Source organism: Hakea prostrata, chromosome 3, assembly GCF_041222555.1.
Source record: "Hakea prostrata isolate BN-2017 chromosome 3, UWA_Hpros_2, whole genome shotgun sequence".
Lineage (NCBI taxonomy): Eukaryota > Viridiplantae > Streptophyta > Magnoliopsida > Proteales > Proteaceae > Hakea > Hakea prostrata.
In genome coordinates, this window is record NC_142602.1 from 945,207 (window position 1) to 959,213 (window position 14,007).

Below are 14,007 nucleotides of genomic sequence, written 5' to 3' on the forward strand. Positions count from 1 at the left end.
TGTAGTGTAATGCACAAAGATGTTGCCATAGTAAAATCCTGTCGAATTGCCCCCAGTTAAGCCTCCAAGCTTCCACCTTTGTCATTCACCTAGCGCCTATATATTGAATGCACCTATTTTCTACAGTCCCCACACACCATCCTGCACTATTCATAAATCTATTAAATACCCCTACACACAACAAAGTGGGTTAGTGTATTGTGTTTATATGTATATTGTTATCAACTTCTTGCAATGGCCAATCTTCATAGCTGGCTTCATTCGGTGGTGGTTGATCTGCATCAATGTGATTAGAATGACATAATCTAAGCTCATTTATCCATTTAGTGACAGTACCTAGTACCATGTGTGGTTTGGTTTTTGTTTGTTAAAGATAACTCTATTTCTTTCCTTCCAAAGAAAATAACAAGTTATTATAAAGATGGAGAAAAACCACTTATTTGTTTTCATATCTAGCTGTGTATCAGTTAGAAAGCTGTTGCAAAAATGCAAGATTGAGCGATGGGCCAAGTGGCCCGTTCTTAGTCCAATTGGTCCCGCAACCCATATTATTTTGTTCCATTTGCATGAGATGAAGACATGTCAAATCGTCTTTGCCTTGTTGCCACATAGGTGACAAACAAGGTTCGTGCTTACCACTGTGATAAGGCAGACTTAATTGGTAACCCTGCACTCACAAGACGTCAAAAGAAAGTTTTAAGTCGAAGGTGAAGTGGTAATTTTCCAAAAAAAATTCACCACACGGTAAAGTCATTGTAATCATGTGGGTATCTTTGTTTCAACAATGCTCACCCCGCCAATTTGGCACAGAACTTGTCATTGGATGCAATTAATGATACCCATCGATCATTTGCACTAGAAACTGAAAGTTCTAAAGAGAAAGATTGAAAATTTGTGAGGCTTGAGAGAAAGATTGAAAATTTGTGAGGCTTGAGAGAAAGATTGAAAATTTGCACTGGATACTTCTTACCATTTCAGCAACAGTGATTTCCAAAAACCATATATTAGTTTCAGGTTCAGCTTTAGAGATGCTAGGTGAGTTCTTTCGCCATGGGTCAAACCAGAAAAAAGTTTTACTCGCCATTAATTCTAACTGTGGGATGATACTACATATGCTCTTCCAGGGCCAAGACCCATTTTTTTTTCATATGAAAATACTTTGCTTTGAAGGTTGCAGCCCATAAGGTTGTCAGTTCACTAATCAATCTGCATTCCTGTTTGAGTAGAAGTGTTGTATTGAAATCCTCTATTCTTAGGAAGCCTAGTCCCCCAATGTATTTTGGGTGACAGCACTTGTCCTATGGGATGAGAGTAAGCTATTTATTTTGATTAGGATTGTCAAGCCATAATCTTTGGCAAAAAGAATTAAATTGTTTACACATGGATCTAGGGAATCTGAAGCATTGCATATGATACAGAGATAAAGGTTGTAGCACATGGTTGATAAGAACTTCTCTTCCTACAAAGAATAGAGAGCTAGCTTTATAGGCAGCAAATTGAGCTTTAAATTTCTTAAGTGAAAAGGTTAAATTTTTCTGCGTGCCCTTCCTTAAAGAAAATTAGTACCCAAATAAACAACATCCTTTTTTAACTCATAAATACCTAGCATCAACAAGATGTGGGCCTGATTTTGTCTACTAACATTTCTACTAAAGAAAGCCCCACTTTTCTCAAAATTAATTTCTTGCCCAGTTAAATTCGAGAAGAGTTCGAGGGCTGACTTAAGTGTGAGAATATCATCATTTTCCGCCCTATAGAAAATGAAAAGTGTCATTTGCAAAGAATAAGTGGAAAATTTCATGAGCATTTCTAGCATCTTAACCCCCTTAAATAAATTAAGAGCCATGTACTCATTAAACAGCCCGGTTAGAATTTCCATAACTAGGAGAAACAAATACGAGCTAAGAGGGCAACCTTGCCTTAGCCCTCTTGAACCAATGAACCAACGATAAGGGCTACCATTAACCTTAATAGAAAAAAAGGAAGAGGATAAATTTGTTCACTAAGGTGCACCATTGTTGGTCAAAGCCTAGGAAAGAAAACAAATTATTGATAACCGACCATTCAACCCTATTATAGGCTTTGGACATGTCAAGTTCCAACGCAATATATTCAGTTTCCCCACGGGTATGGTTCATAAATGAAATATTTCATGAGTCAGGAAGATATTGTCATTTGTCAGTGATATGTCTCTTGGGTACAAAGGAGAGATGATAGTAGGCAACACGTTTAAGTTTTTTAGCCAAAATTTTGTAATTGACATTGCATAGGCTAATAGGTCTGAAATCCGACGCAAACCTTGGGCTAACTTTTTTTTGAATAAAACAGAGTAAAGTGTGGTTAACACCCCCAAGGAACAAAAGAATAAACCAAGAATAAGGTAACAAAATTCATCAACATCCATATGCACTAGTTCTCAAATTTTCTAGTAAAAGGATGCACTAAAGCCATCACTTCTAGGAGCTTGTACGGACCAAAAGAAAACACCACTTCCTTAACCTCCTCGAGGGTTGGTTGCGAAGATCCCTAGCAGATCCCCCTGCAAAAGCAAAAATGGAAAAATAGTTTCTACGAAGGAGGGGTCTAGAGGGTTAGAGGTGGAATATAGGTTTTGCATGAAATTTGCGAAAACCTTGCAATTTCATGGCGCTCAAAAACAGTCCCATCACTAGTTTCAACAAAATTGACCTGTCTCTTGTGGGTGTGTACTCTTGAGGTAAGATGGTAAAATTTGGTATTACAGTCACCATTCGAGATGTACATGGTTCTGGACTTCTGGAACTGGAACATCTCTTCAAAGTTTAGAGCCCATGACAAGAGGATTTTTTTTTCTTCCAAAGTACGCTCCTAATCTGGGTTTGGTCCATTTTATAACAATATCAATTTCCGTGGATAGATTAGAGAAAATTTGTTTGACATTATCAAACTCCATTTTATTCCATTTATGGAGGAAATGGGAGAGGGAGGCCAATTTACCAACAAAAGGTTGGGATAAAATTGCTTCCCAAGTCGAATTGACATCATCAAAGAAAGTGGGCTGTAGATGCCAAGCAACGTGGTAGTGGAAGAGTTTTTTGCCACAACACTTGGGAAGGGGGGGGGGGGGGGGTTGTGATGAGGATTGGATTATGATTAGAGCAAGTGGTAGGAAATTTCTTTACTTGGATGGTTGGGAAAACAACTAAGAACAAAGGATTAGTAAACACATATAAATCTTTTTCTTTGAAAATTGGCACTATGGAGAAACGTTCATTCTCATTAACCCTTCTTTTATTTAATTCGTAAAGTCTTCTCTAGGAGTAAATTATGGAGAAACTAACATTTATAAGAGTAAATGTTAAAAAATATGAAGAATGATAACTAAATCAAATATAAAAAGGACTTTATTATAAGGATAATTGAATAAAAAAATTGTTGGACGGAAAAAAATTGGCACTGAAAAAAAACTATTAAAAGCAATTTTTTTTAAAACAAATAAATCGGTTTTAATTACTGTAGGACAAGGAAATTTTTTTTCTTCCTTTTTGTTGTTTGTGGAAGGGGATGGAAGGGAATGGGGTATGGATGGTTGGGGGGGGGGGGGGGGCTATTCAATTAGGAGCTTGTAAACAAAATTAAGAAACCAAATTAACCGTAGATAAATACCTTTTAAGCTTCAATTCGAGAATTTGTTAAAATAAAATTACTTCGAAGATATACACCTTCATTAAGTACAACATTCCCTTGATCACATCTATTATACTAACTTATGGTAGGATCCAATAAATAACACCCATGACAAAATGAGACCCGGTCGTGAAGCATGGTTAAGAATGATCCTGAAACTGGCCTCTCCTCTGACCTTTTGAAATCCAGACCCTCTTAACGATCGCTGAGTGCAATTAGCTGATCAACCACACCCGGATCAGCAAGAGTGCTCGTATCACCAAGTTCATCCAGCTGTCTAGATGCAATTTTTCTAAGGATCCTTCTCATTATCTTTCCGCTCCTTGTTTTTGGAAGACCCGGTGCCCAATGAATCTTATCAGGAGCAGCAAATGCACCAATCTGACATACAAACCACCGCTCACATAGTTTCAGCTTGAGTCGTAAGTTTCAACAATTACTGGGTAATGGATGCTCCAATCACCCAAGCAAGTTATGATGCAAGCCTTCCTTAGGCATGACCACCAAATATAGGATAAAACAGCCAGCCAGCTTCTGATGCCAAAGCTCATTGAATCCCAAAGTTTAAAATAAGCAGTTTTAACACTCTTTCATTTCCCAAGAGTTAAAAGACGGTTTTTCAAAAAGTTCACAAAGTTATTTAATACAGATTTGTATGTGAAATAACCTAATGTAGCCTCAACAGAAAATCTTAAAAGGGTGAAAAAGCAAACTTAGAATTTCTTACTTAACCATTCTGGTTACAATAAGATTTTAGATTTTTTCAAGGGTAAAAGAAGAAAAAAAGAAACCTAACCAAGAAAAAGGGGTGGGGGAAGAATCTATTCATTGCACACAAAATAACCATAAATAATTCAATTGTCAAATTAAAGGAGAATGATGAAGGAAAAAAATAGTAGACACAAAAATGCTTCAAACCAGGCTTAACTTTTTGTTCAGAAACAAATTCGAACAGAGTATGCTGTCACTAGCAGCTCAATGCTTCAAGTATTACAGAACTTTGAGTTAAGATGAATAGGAATAACTTTAGGGCCTGTTTGGTCACTTGAGTTTGAAGATTTAAAAAATCTACAGATTTCAAATCTATGGAGTCATGGTTTATAAATTAACTGTTTGGTTAGCCTGAATCTTTGGAATGAAATTTGTAGTTTAATCCTAAAAATACATTTATGGAGTCATGGTTCAAATGTTTAACGCTTTTTATAGTAGGGATGAAATCTCTGGATTTCACCTCATACCCATAAATCTACTCTCTTTCCAGTGGCTTCTTCTTTACATGGTTCTATAGCCCTTCAATGTCTTCAAGTCTTCTGTTTCATCTTTCTCGTCTCTTCCACTTCTCACCACAACGATGAGCGGGAATTGGTCTATTAAGGGTTGGAAGCAATCAACTCCGACATCAATTGGCGTTCTGATGAGAACCAAATTCTAGGGTTTAGTAGTTGGATTATTTCCATAGAATCAAGTTCACTCCAGGATCTTTGCTCTTGAGAATCAGCAGTCTTCTAGGGCTGCGAACACCTTTGGTGGCTGGGGTTTGGATGGTTTTAGGGTTCACAAGGGTTAGGCAAAGGTCTAGAAGGATTCAGCCAGGATTAGGGCTGACAGACTTGGGATTTTAGAGCTTGAAACCTTGCTGTAATTGTGATCTTAGATCTGGAATTTAGAGTGTTAATGAATTCTAGGGTTCAGTTAGGTTAGGGATAAGACTGTTGCTTTGTAATTTCAGGTCAGGTTCTAATGCTCAGGGTTCAAATTGAGGTAGCCTACTTGGTGTAGGACTTAGGGGTGTCGGCTAGGGTTAGGAATTGGAGGGGGAAGTAGCGTTTTAGGTCTAAGGGATGATAAAACTAAGTGGGTTTGGGGTTTGGTTGAGGGTTTAGGTTGAGCTAGGTTTTAGGTCTAAAGGTTGAAGATGAATTGCAGAATTTCCCAAGGAAGAAGATGAAGTGCGGAAAATTTTCAGACTGAAGGAAATATGGTTTAATTAAGAAACTAACAGTAGGACTGAAGCCTAGGGGTTGGTGCAATCTGATAAGAACCTTCAAATTGACAACGGAATTCAATAGCAAAACAGAGAAATGAACAACATCTCCTGGTTTTAATTGTGCCAGTCACCCCCAACACCAAATGGCGTCCTCAGCCAGAGGCTGCCCTAACTCACACAACAAAATTCCCGATGACCTCTTCTCATGATTTCTCCCTATTTATAACCCCCAGACGTAGCCTCTCTCTCTCTCTCTCCCCCCTGCACATGGCCTAATTCCAGGGTCCTATCACAATACTATAAGGAGAAGAAGAGAGGTTATGGAGGCTGGGGAATGGGGAACTACAGGAGGTAGCTTTTGGTGCTACTGCAGGTAAGAAGGGGTGGGGAAGCTTGCCGGTGCTAGGGGTGTTCTTCACTTGGAGATGGGAAGGAGCTGATGGAGTTGAAGAAGTAACACGGGCGCTTGAAGAAAACTGCAGAAATAACACTCTAATGGCTGCCGTTGGCCTCCCCAAGGAAGCCCATGACTTTATTTCCTCCAATCTCTCGATGAATTTTATTACTCAAATTCAACTTGTCAATTACAGAGAATGGAGGCTTATTTATAGCCTCTAAAAGGAAACACATTAGGACTTACGAACCCAACTTGGATCCTAACTTGCAATCCAATACTAAGTATGGCTCTTACTTGACTAAAGATTCTAACTCAAATAAGGATGCTATCATATCTCACTCTAGGAGGATACAATTTGGAATCTAAGAATAGATATGGAATCCTAACAGAATGAACTAGGGGATTCCTACATAACCTAGGAATCATACCCTAACTTAGAAAATAATGACTCAAATCGAAAAACAAGAGTATATCTAGGGTCCTACTAACATGCTGCAATGGCACCCTAACCTTGGGAATCCACACAATTTACCAAAATGACAAAAATGCCCCAGCTGGGAATACTGCCGTAGGTTCCTGCCCCTAGAAATGATTTACATCACTTTCTCTCTTCCCCTGACGACGTTTAAGACTCAGCTCCTCATGGAACCGTCTGCGAGTATTTCACTGACGAGAACGATGCCATTACTCATCACATAACAAAACTTCAGTTACATTTCAGATAACTCTCCTAACCCACCTTACAACTCTAATTCCACTATTTCCCCTTTACTCTCTTCCTTCAGTTACCTCGGCAGGCTCTTCCGCTCTGTGACGCCCAAAGGGAAGAAAGAGATGCCATTGAGATTTGAGCAATTATTTAGGAGATAACAAGCATCTAGCAAATCCCCAACAAAAACAACTCCCAGAACAAATCTCCCTCTTTCTCTCTCGTGCTAAAACCAGAAAAACGATAAGGAAAAACCCCTCAAATATTTCACAGAAACCATCGTTTCTTTCCTTCGGTTTCTCTTGAATTTGGGATCTATCTTAAAAAGAACTTTAAGCAACCCACCTCTGGTTGGGAGCCTGAAAGGGCAAACTCTTCTCAGGAGGTTTATTCTTAGTGGGATAAACGTTTCTGGCGGAACTCTGGGTGAGATTGGTGGTCTACCTCAAGCTCCAGCAGGTTACAATCAGTTGAAATCTCTTCCATGGAGTAGTTCCTCCGAGCTTAGGGAACTTGAAGAAGCTGAAAGTTCTTCACCTCAGCTTGAATTGGTTGAAGGGAATCTCACATAATCAATCAGGAAGATGACAAAGATGGTGAACTAGGTCAGAGCTTGAGCCACTTTGAAGGGAAACTTCCAGAGAGTGGGTTTACAGGAACTGGAGTTCTTGGAAGTTGGAATGTGAAATTGGGAGTAACTGCTCTCAGTTCAACGAAAATATTTTGGTTCAACTGGGGTTCTTTCCTGGTTTTCTTAACTTAATGTGGAAGAATTCTCCACATGATTATTTTGACAATCGAGATATAACATTTGCCATGGGGTGCAATCCCAACTATGGGAAGCACAGGCAGCACCAGCATACAATCTTGATCCTCCATTTGAAGCCAATGCTAAGATTTAGGCTACTCCCTCTTCTAATGCTGCCACTCTAGAAAGTCTTAGTCACTTTTTGGGGTTTTCCCTTTCTATTGTTCAAGCCACTGCTCCTCTATGTAAAGCATGGCATTGTATGTGGTATCCTTCTTTTTCTCTTCTTTGTTAATAAACAATTTATTCATGAAACATCATATAAAGCTACTAAAATAAATTGTAGAGATGAGGCACAACAAATTGTGCCTTCCCAATTTTCTTGAAAGATCCTAACCTTTAAACTAGAAAGATTAAAGCAGGAAAAGACAAAATTTTCAAACCAAGCTCTCTATGTATCTTTCCAGACCCCCTATTCCCCCCACCCCACTAAAAAAAACACCAAAAACAATCCTAAAGGAAAATAATTCCCTTCAACTATATTCTCTTTTCATCTTTTATTAAAATGTGAAATGAGGACCTTAAGCGAGGAGCATTGAGTCTTAATAAAATTATATGCTTCGGTGAATTAAAACTTCCTCCAGCCTTTTCCATTTTCCAATCAAGAAGCATAAGCCAAGTAATATGAGAGGAAAAAAGAAGAAAAAAAAAATAAAAATCAAACAGGTCATTTTGCTCTATCTAGATAGTTCAGTTAAAAAATATGTTATCAAGTTAATGAGGAAAGATCCAAACCTGGTTCCGGACTGCAGTTACAAGGCTTTTCCTGAGTTCCTCACTGTAAGGAACACCCTCAGACAAGGTAACAAATGCATAAATGCCCTGTCCTTTGACCTAGGACAAACAAGGAATAGACAGTTAAAAAAAAAAAAGTTAGGAGAGATTCAATCTGGATGTGTCTGTCATGGATTAAGTCAAGAAAACATGCTTATTAAACATGAATACAGACACAAACGGGAGAAGTTGTGCAACTTTATAAAATTTTGCAGACAGATTCTGCATATGATGATTCTAAGAAAAACCCTTGACCAACAAATTTGATTAGTTTACTATACAAATTCCTGTTGGATTCTACTAGGAGTTCAATTAGAGTTTGTATTCATGTAAAATTCTATTCCTTGTAATAGTGTACTTTCCACTTAATTATAAATAGAGGGATTGAGATCATTGATCGATAAGCCATTCTACCACAATCGACTTTCTCAACATGGCATCAGAGCCTAAATTCGATTAGGATCTTCTTCTATTTTTTTCTTCAAACCCATCGCAGATTTTCCCTTTCTTCTGCAACCGTAAAACCCATCCCAGATTTTTTTTTTTTCCAAAACCCATCGTAGATTTTCTCGCTCTTCTGCAACCGTAATTCTGCAACCATCGCAGGAATTTTCTGCAACGATCGCAGAAATCTCAATTCTCTGAAATTTTCTGCACCTATCGTTCTTCAGTTTTGGACAGAAATCTGCAAGAACAACAAAAACAGACGGAAAGAAGAAAAGGAGAGAGAGGAAGAGAACCACTTGCCGCTGCTTGTCGCCGCTACTTACCGCTGTTTGTTGCTGCTCCGCTGCTTTCTGCTGCTTCAAGAGAAGCCAAACAGAATCGCATCCATTCCTGCTGATTCTTGTGAATCTCAGAATACCGCCATCGATTTTTCATCTCAAATGGTGAGTTTCATCTGATTCTTTCGTCTAAATCTCTTATTTCAACCCTTGAATTAAGCCTATTTCATCTGAATCTCTTCAAACCATATTCAGGTTTTGTTTTCCCTCCTTACTACATGTCTATTAGCCCAAAAAACAGAAAGAAACAGAATACGATGTTTCAGGGGCTTCTTTGGTAATTTGATCTTTTTCAGGGGCTTATTTGCAAATTAAAATAGTTTCAAGGACCTATTTGTGAATTTGCATAGTTTCAGGGACCTATTTTTAATTTCAGTTTTCCAGGGACTTATTTGTAATTTCTGCTTTTCTAGGGACTTAGTTGTAATTTCCAAAAAAAAAAGAAGACAAGAAAAAAAAAGTCAGGAAGGAAAGAAAAGAAGAAAAAAATGGTATTCTTTATAAGCATTTTTTGAATTCTATCATTTGTTTGGGTGGTTTCGCTATTGCATTCTGCGACATTTCAGTTACTTTGAAGGGGTGAAGATTGAAGAACTGCAAACAATTCTTTCAACATGGCAACCACTGATGGTACTACTTCTCCCACTGGCTCCGAACATTACCCCACTCTTCATCCTCTTTCGGTAAGATTTGATGGAATAAATTATTTGATATGGTCTCGCTCTACTTACCTAACTATTGCTGGAAGAGGCCTTGTTGGACACATTACGGGTACCACTATCAAACCTACTACCATAGGTGTTTTATAGGATAAATGGATCTCGAATGACTCTTTTATTATGTCATTTCTCTTGAATTCCATGATTCCAAATATTGCTCGTGGATATCTATTACTTGATATTGCAGCCCGAATCTGGAAGGCTACTATTGAAACATATGGACAGTTGGGGAATGATGCACATGTTTATAAGCTACGAAAGAAGCTTCATGAGACTACCCAAAAAGAACTAACTGTGGCTCAATATTATGCCACGTTGCGATCTCTTTGGCAGGAGTTGGATCATTATGGGGATTATCACCCCACTAACCGAGATGATGTGACTACTTATAGGAAGCACATTGATAAAATTCGGGTATATAACTTCTTGACAGGTTTGAATGTGGAGTACGATCAGATCAGAGTGCAAGTATTAAGTCGTTCTCCCTTTCCTACACTAGAATAGTCTTATGCTTCTGTTCAGTGTGAGGAAAGTTGTTGATTAGCCATGCTTCATACTCCTATTATGGAGAAATCAACCTTACAATCTGTTCACATTAAATCTGATCCGACTAAGGAGATTGTCAAGTGTGAGCACTACCACAAACCATATCATACAAACCATGGGAAGCCTGCTGATTTTGAGCAAAAAAGAGCACAAAGAAAGGGAAAACCAAAAGCTAATCTTTCTGAGACAGTTGCCACCACACCCTCTGCAGACGTTGGTTTTTCACAGGAGGAGTTAGCTACTCTGCGAGTCTGCGACGTATTCTACAGTCTTCTACTGCCGGTAAAGCCTCTACCACTGCTTCCACTACTACCCATACCAACTCCTACCTTGCTACTTCAGGTAAAACTTTTACAGGCTTTTAAGTTTCTTCAATTTCTACTCCTTGGATCATTGCTACAGGAGCTACAGATCATATGACAGGTTTATCCTCTTTTTTCTTACAATATTCTCCAAAATCTGGAAAGGATAAAGTTTGAATTGCTGATGGCTCCTATTCTTCCATTGTTGGAAAAGGAACCATTCAGCATTCTCCATCACTTTCTTTGTCTAAAGTTTTACATGTTCCTTCTTTCTCTACTAACTTGCTCTTTATCAGTAGTCTTACACATGACTTGATTGTAAAGTGATTTTTTCCCCATCTTACTGTGTCTTCCAGGATCTAGACACGGGGAAGGAGATTGGACGTGGTAAATTAGACAATGGACTTTATTTGCTCGAGCCGATTGGAGGATCTGCTTCTGCCCTGACTATATCTTCTAATCCGGTCCATTCGGTATATCAGACCTTCATCAGTGGCACTGTAGGCTAGGTCACCCCCCTCTAGGAACTCTTAAGAAAATATTTCCTGATTTGGTTTCTTCTTGTAATGAGGATAATTTTTTTTGTGAAGCCTGCATTTTTGCGAAGTAGACTCGTTCTACTTATTTACCTTCTCTTCATAATAGAAAATATATTCCTTTTATGCTTATTCATACTAATGTGTGGGGTCCCTGCTGACGTATGTCTATTACTGGCCATAGGTACTTAGTTACTTTTATTGATTGTCACTCTCGTTTACATGGATTTATCTTTTAGAACAAAAAAATGAGGTTTTTCGATGTTTTCGTGATTTTCATAATATGATTAAAACTCAGTTCAATGCCACTATGAAGATCCTTCGCAGTGACAATGGTACAGAGTATATTGATGGTGAATTTTAGAGATATCTCTCTGGACTCGGCATAATACACCAGACCAATTGCGTTGATACGACTACCCAAAATGAGGTTGCCGAAAGGAAGAACGACATCTTTTAGAGATAGCCCGTTCCATTATTGATTATTATGAATGTACCTGACCAATACTGGAGTGATGCTATACTCACTGCTTCTTACCTTATGAATAGGATGCCCAGTAGGATACTTGGTTTTAAATGTCCTAATGAGATTCTCTAGAGAGCCTCTTCTTTTATTATTCCCCCAAAGATTTTTGGATGTGTGTGTTATGCCAGAATCACAGCCCAACAGAGTAAGCTAGCTCCCCGTGACCTACGCTGCATATTTTTGGGGTATTCTGCTACTCAGAAAGGGTACAAATGTTATCATCCTCCTTCCAGGAAAACCATTATATCCATGGATGTAATTTTTAATGAGTCTTGCCCTTACTATACACCTCTCCAGGGAGAGAGTCTTAGAGGAGAGGTGTTCTTTCCAGCTTTAGATCTTCCTATCAAACACCAACACAACTTAAGAGTTCAATAATAGTTTCCTGAATAGGGGAAGACTTCAGTCAGTATATACGAGGACTCTAATCATACCGCCTCATTTTTTGAACCATGTGAAGAACCTAGCCAGGGGGAGACCACTCCAGTGAGGCACACTGTTGAGGTCTTTCAAAACCAGATTGACCAGAATAAGGAGATGCAGACTTATCAGAGGAAGAATTACAACCGGCTAAAGCAGGGGAGAAAGGTGACACGTTACCACCTCGGTTCTCCGCTCCAGAATCAGATTCTACTGTTCCCCTTGAGGTATCTTCTTCTGATCTTCCTATTACTGTGAGAAAAGGAGTCGGATCTTGTACTCAACATCCCATAGTTAAATATGTTTCTTATAACTCTTTGTCTGACTCCTACCATGCTTTTATATCCTCTCTGTCATTTGTATCTGTTCCTAAAAGTTGGCAGGAAGCCTATGCTGATAAGAGATGGAAGGCAACTATGGTAGAGGAAATGCAAGCAATGAAGAAAAATGACACTTCAGAGCTGGTTACACTTCCTCTAGGGAAAAAATCAGTGGGCTGCAATGGGTATTTGTGGTTAAACAAAATATGGATGGATTAGTCAACAAGTTGAAAGCTAAACTAGTTGCAAAGGGGTTTACCTAGACCTATGGAATTGATTATCAGGAGACTTTTACCCCTATTGCGAAACTAAACACTGTCAGAGTTCTGTTGTCTGTAGCTGTGAACAAAGACTGGAACTTGCACCAACTAGACGTAAAGAATGCCTTCTTACATGGGGAGTTAGCGAAAGAAGTCTATATGGAAATCCCACATGGTTTCTCCGATGACAATACTGCAGGGAAAATTTGTCAATTGAAGAGGTCAATTTATGGGTTAAAATAGTCTCCTAGATGCTGGTTTGGACGCCTCCTAAAGGCAATGACTTCTATTGGGTACAAGCAAAGCAATGCTGATCATACACTATTTGTCAAGAAGTCAGGTACTAACATCACACTTCTCATTGTCTATGTAAACGATATTGTCATCACAAGGAATAATGGTGAAGAAATTCAAAAGTAAAAGGACTTTCTTGGTAGAGAGTTTGAAATTAAAGATCTAGGGAAGTTATAGTATTTCTTAGGGATTGAGGTGGCTCGATCAAAGAAAGGTATATTCCTATCCTAAAGAAAGTATGTCCTAGATTTATTGTCATAAGTGGGAATGTTGGGGTGTAAAGCAGTTGATACCCCTATTGAAGCTGGAGCTAAACTTAAAGAAAAAGAGGGAGAATCAGTGGACAAAGGAAGATACCAAAGGCTGGTAGGAAAGCTTATTTACTTGTCCCACACCAGGCCAGACATCGCTTATGTTGTAGGGATAGTGAGCCAATTCATGCATGATCCATATTTGGCTCATATGAAGGCTGTTACTAGAATACTACAGTATTTGAAGGGAACTCCTGAAAAAGGAATACTTTTGTCACCCACTAATAATCTAAAAGTAGAAGCATACACTGATGTAGACTGGGCTGGATCTCTAAATAGAAAGTAAATTTCAGGTTACTGTACCTTTATTGGAAGTAATCTAATTACTTGGAGAAGTAAGAAACAGAATGTGGTAGCTTTATCTAGTACCGAAGCTGAATATAAAGCGATGGTTTGTGGAGTTTGTGAGCTACTATGGTTGAAAGACTTGCTGCAAGATATTGGAGTCCAAGTTCCAAACCATATGATGTTATATTGTGACAACAAGGTTGCTATTAGTATTGCTAATAATCCGGTGCAACATGTCGGACTAAGCACATTGAAATTGACACGTTTTTTGTCAAAGGAAAGTTGGAACAAGGGCTTATTTGCATGCCTTTTGTAAGATCTGGAAACCAAGTAGCAGATGTTTTCACTAAGGGTTTGAA

General features: G+C 38.6%; 1 protein-coding gene across 1 annotated transcript in view; it reads right to left on the reverse strand.

Moving 5' to 3' along the window:
* Positions 1-3,614: 3,614 nt before the first annotated feature.
* Positions 3,615-14,007, reverse strand: part of ACS (acetyl-CoA synthetase) — a 30,364-nt gene continuing 19,971 nt past the window's right edge. The window contains exons 18-19 of the mRNA XM_089147798.1: positions 8,303-8,401; positions 3,615-4,047 (exon numbers count right to left, since the gene is read on the reverse strand). Of these exons, the coding sequence (XP_089003924.1) occupies positions 3,862-4,047; positions 8,303-8,401 (285 nt within the window). The 3' untranslated portion in view covers positions 3,615-3,861. The remainder of the gene's footprint in view (positions 4,048-8,302; positions 8,402-14,007) is intronic.